General features: G+C 45.5%; 1 protein-coding gene across 1 annotated transcript; it reads right to left on the minus strand.

The window, feature by feature from the left end:
- Positions 1–511: 511 nt before the first annotated feature.
- Positions 512–1,137, minus strand: LOC144126736 (uncharacterized). Its single transcript, XM_077660450.1, has one exon. It carries the CDS (start codon positions 1,135–1,137, stop codon positions 514–516), a length of 624 nt encoding a protein of 207 aa, XP_077516576.1. The 3' UTR covers positions 512–513.
- Between the last annotated feature and the right edge of the window lie 205 nt (positions 1,138–1,342).

The raw sequence follows: 1,342 nt of genomic DNA on the forward strand, positions 1-1,342 counted from the left end.
ATTTATATTGAAATCCCCAACAAAGACACATTCGAGGTTGAGCTCGAGGCTACGTTCAAATATTTCTTCTGCAAACTGCATCAATTGCTTTAAACACCCAGATGGCGGTCGGTACACAAGAGCAAGTAGTATATTATAACAGTGAATAATGACGCACTCAAAATTTTCATTCACAATGTTATAGTTTGCTAGAATTTGATACGGTAGTTGGCAACGCACATACAGAGTAACACCTCCTCCGCGCTTTGATGAACGGCACGCTGACACACAATCAAATCCCGGCAAGAGAAAACAGTCGTCAGATGTGAACCACGTCTCACTAAAGCAAATAAAGTCAAACTCGTGGTTTAAATCTGATAAAAACAAAGCAACCTCATCAAATTTATTTCGCAAACTTTGGGCGTTTAAATGAAATAAAGAAAACTTCTGCTTATCCTTGAGTTGCTCACTATGGTGAGCAAAATTGGACATAAATGGCATCGCGTTTGCTTGAAAATACAATTGCCTGCGCTATCACCTCAGATTGGCGAGGTCATCCTTATCGCGGATGACAACTGCTCGTGCACCGGCTTGTTTCCGTACAAGCACCTTTCCATTCACGTGCCAAACGAACGCGTAGCCGGATTCCTTAGCCCATTCTTTGGCGACTGTCAGAAGAGTGCGAGTGTACCGAGTCATATTTTCACACATGTACTTTCCGGTGTTGTCATCACGTAGCGCCTGCCTTTTTGCTAGCCAGGCATCACGAACCTCCTGCTTTGCGAAGCGAACAATTACGCCCCGTGTTTTGCCCGGCTTCGCGGGAAGCCTGTGCAGGGCTGTTATGTCACTCGAGCACACCTCATCAAGTTCCAGTTTTGTGCCTATTTCATTCACTTTCTTTAGTAAGTCCTCGTTTTCCGTCTCTGGTAGACCATGGATTTCGATGTTCAGTCGACGACTGCGCCATTCTAGACTGTCAACGTCCTTATTGAGCTGTGCAATTTCACAGGCCCATTCAGCTTTCTCAAGCCGCTCTACACGCTTCGTGACATCCTTTGTCGACCTTTCTTGGGCTAGAAGACGTGTTTGAAACTCATCAAATTTATCTGAGAGCAGGCTGACAGATGACTCAAGCGACTCAAGCTTGCTGGACATGGCCAGAAGGGAGTCAATTTTACTTTCCATTGAAAACAGCCTAGTGATTAGTTCTCTATCGGACTGCTGCCCGTGCAGTGTATCCTCAGCTTTACGGCTGCCCTTACATGTTTCGCACCTCCAGGCCTTCCAAGCCTTTGCTCGTTTCGAAATGAACGTTTCTTCCGAAACGCCTGAACATGATCCGACATGGTACGTAAATTCA

Source organism: Amblyomma americanum, chromosome 1, assembly GCF_052857255.1.
Source record: "Amblyomma americanum isolate KBUSLIRL-KWMA chromosome 1, ASM5285725v1, whole genome shotgun sequence".
NCBI lineage: Eukaryota > Metazoa > Arthropoda > Arachnida > Ixodida > Ixodidae > Amblyomma > Amblyomma americanum.

What these genes read in the sequence shown, in the direction of transcription:
- LOC144126736 (XM_077660450.1), bottom strand. Translation starts at nt 1,137, where the DNA reads ATGTCCAGCAAGCTTGAGTCGCTTGAGTCATCTGTCAGCCTGCTCTCA.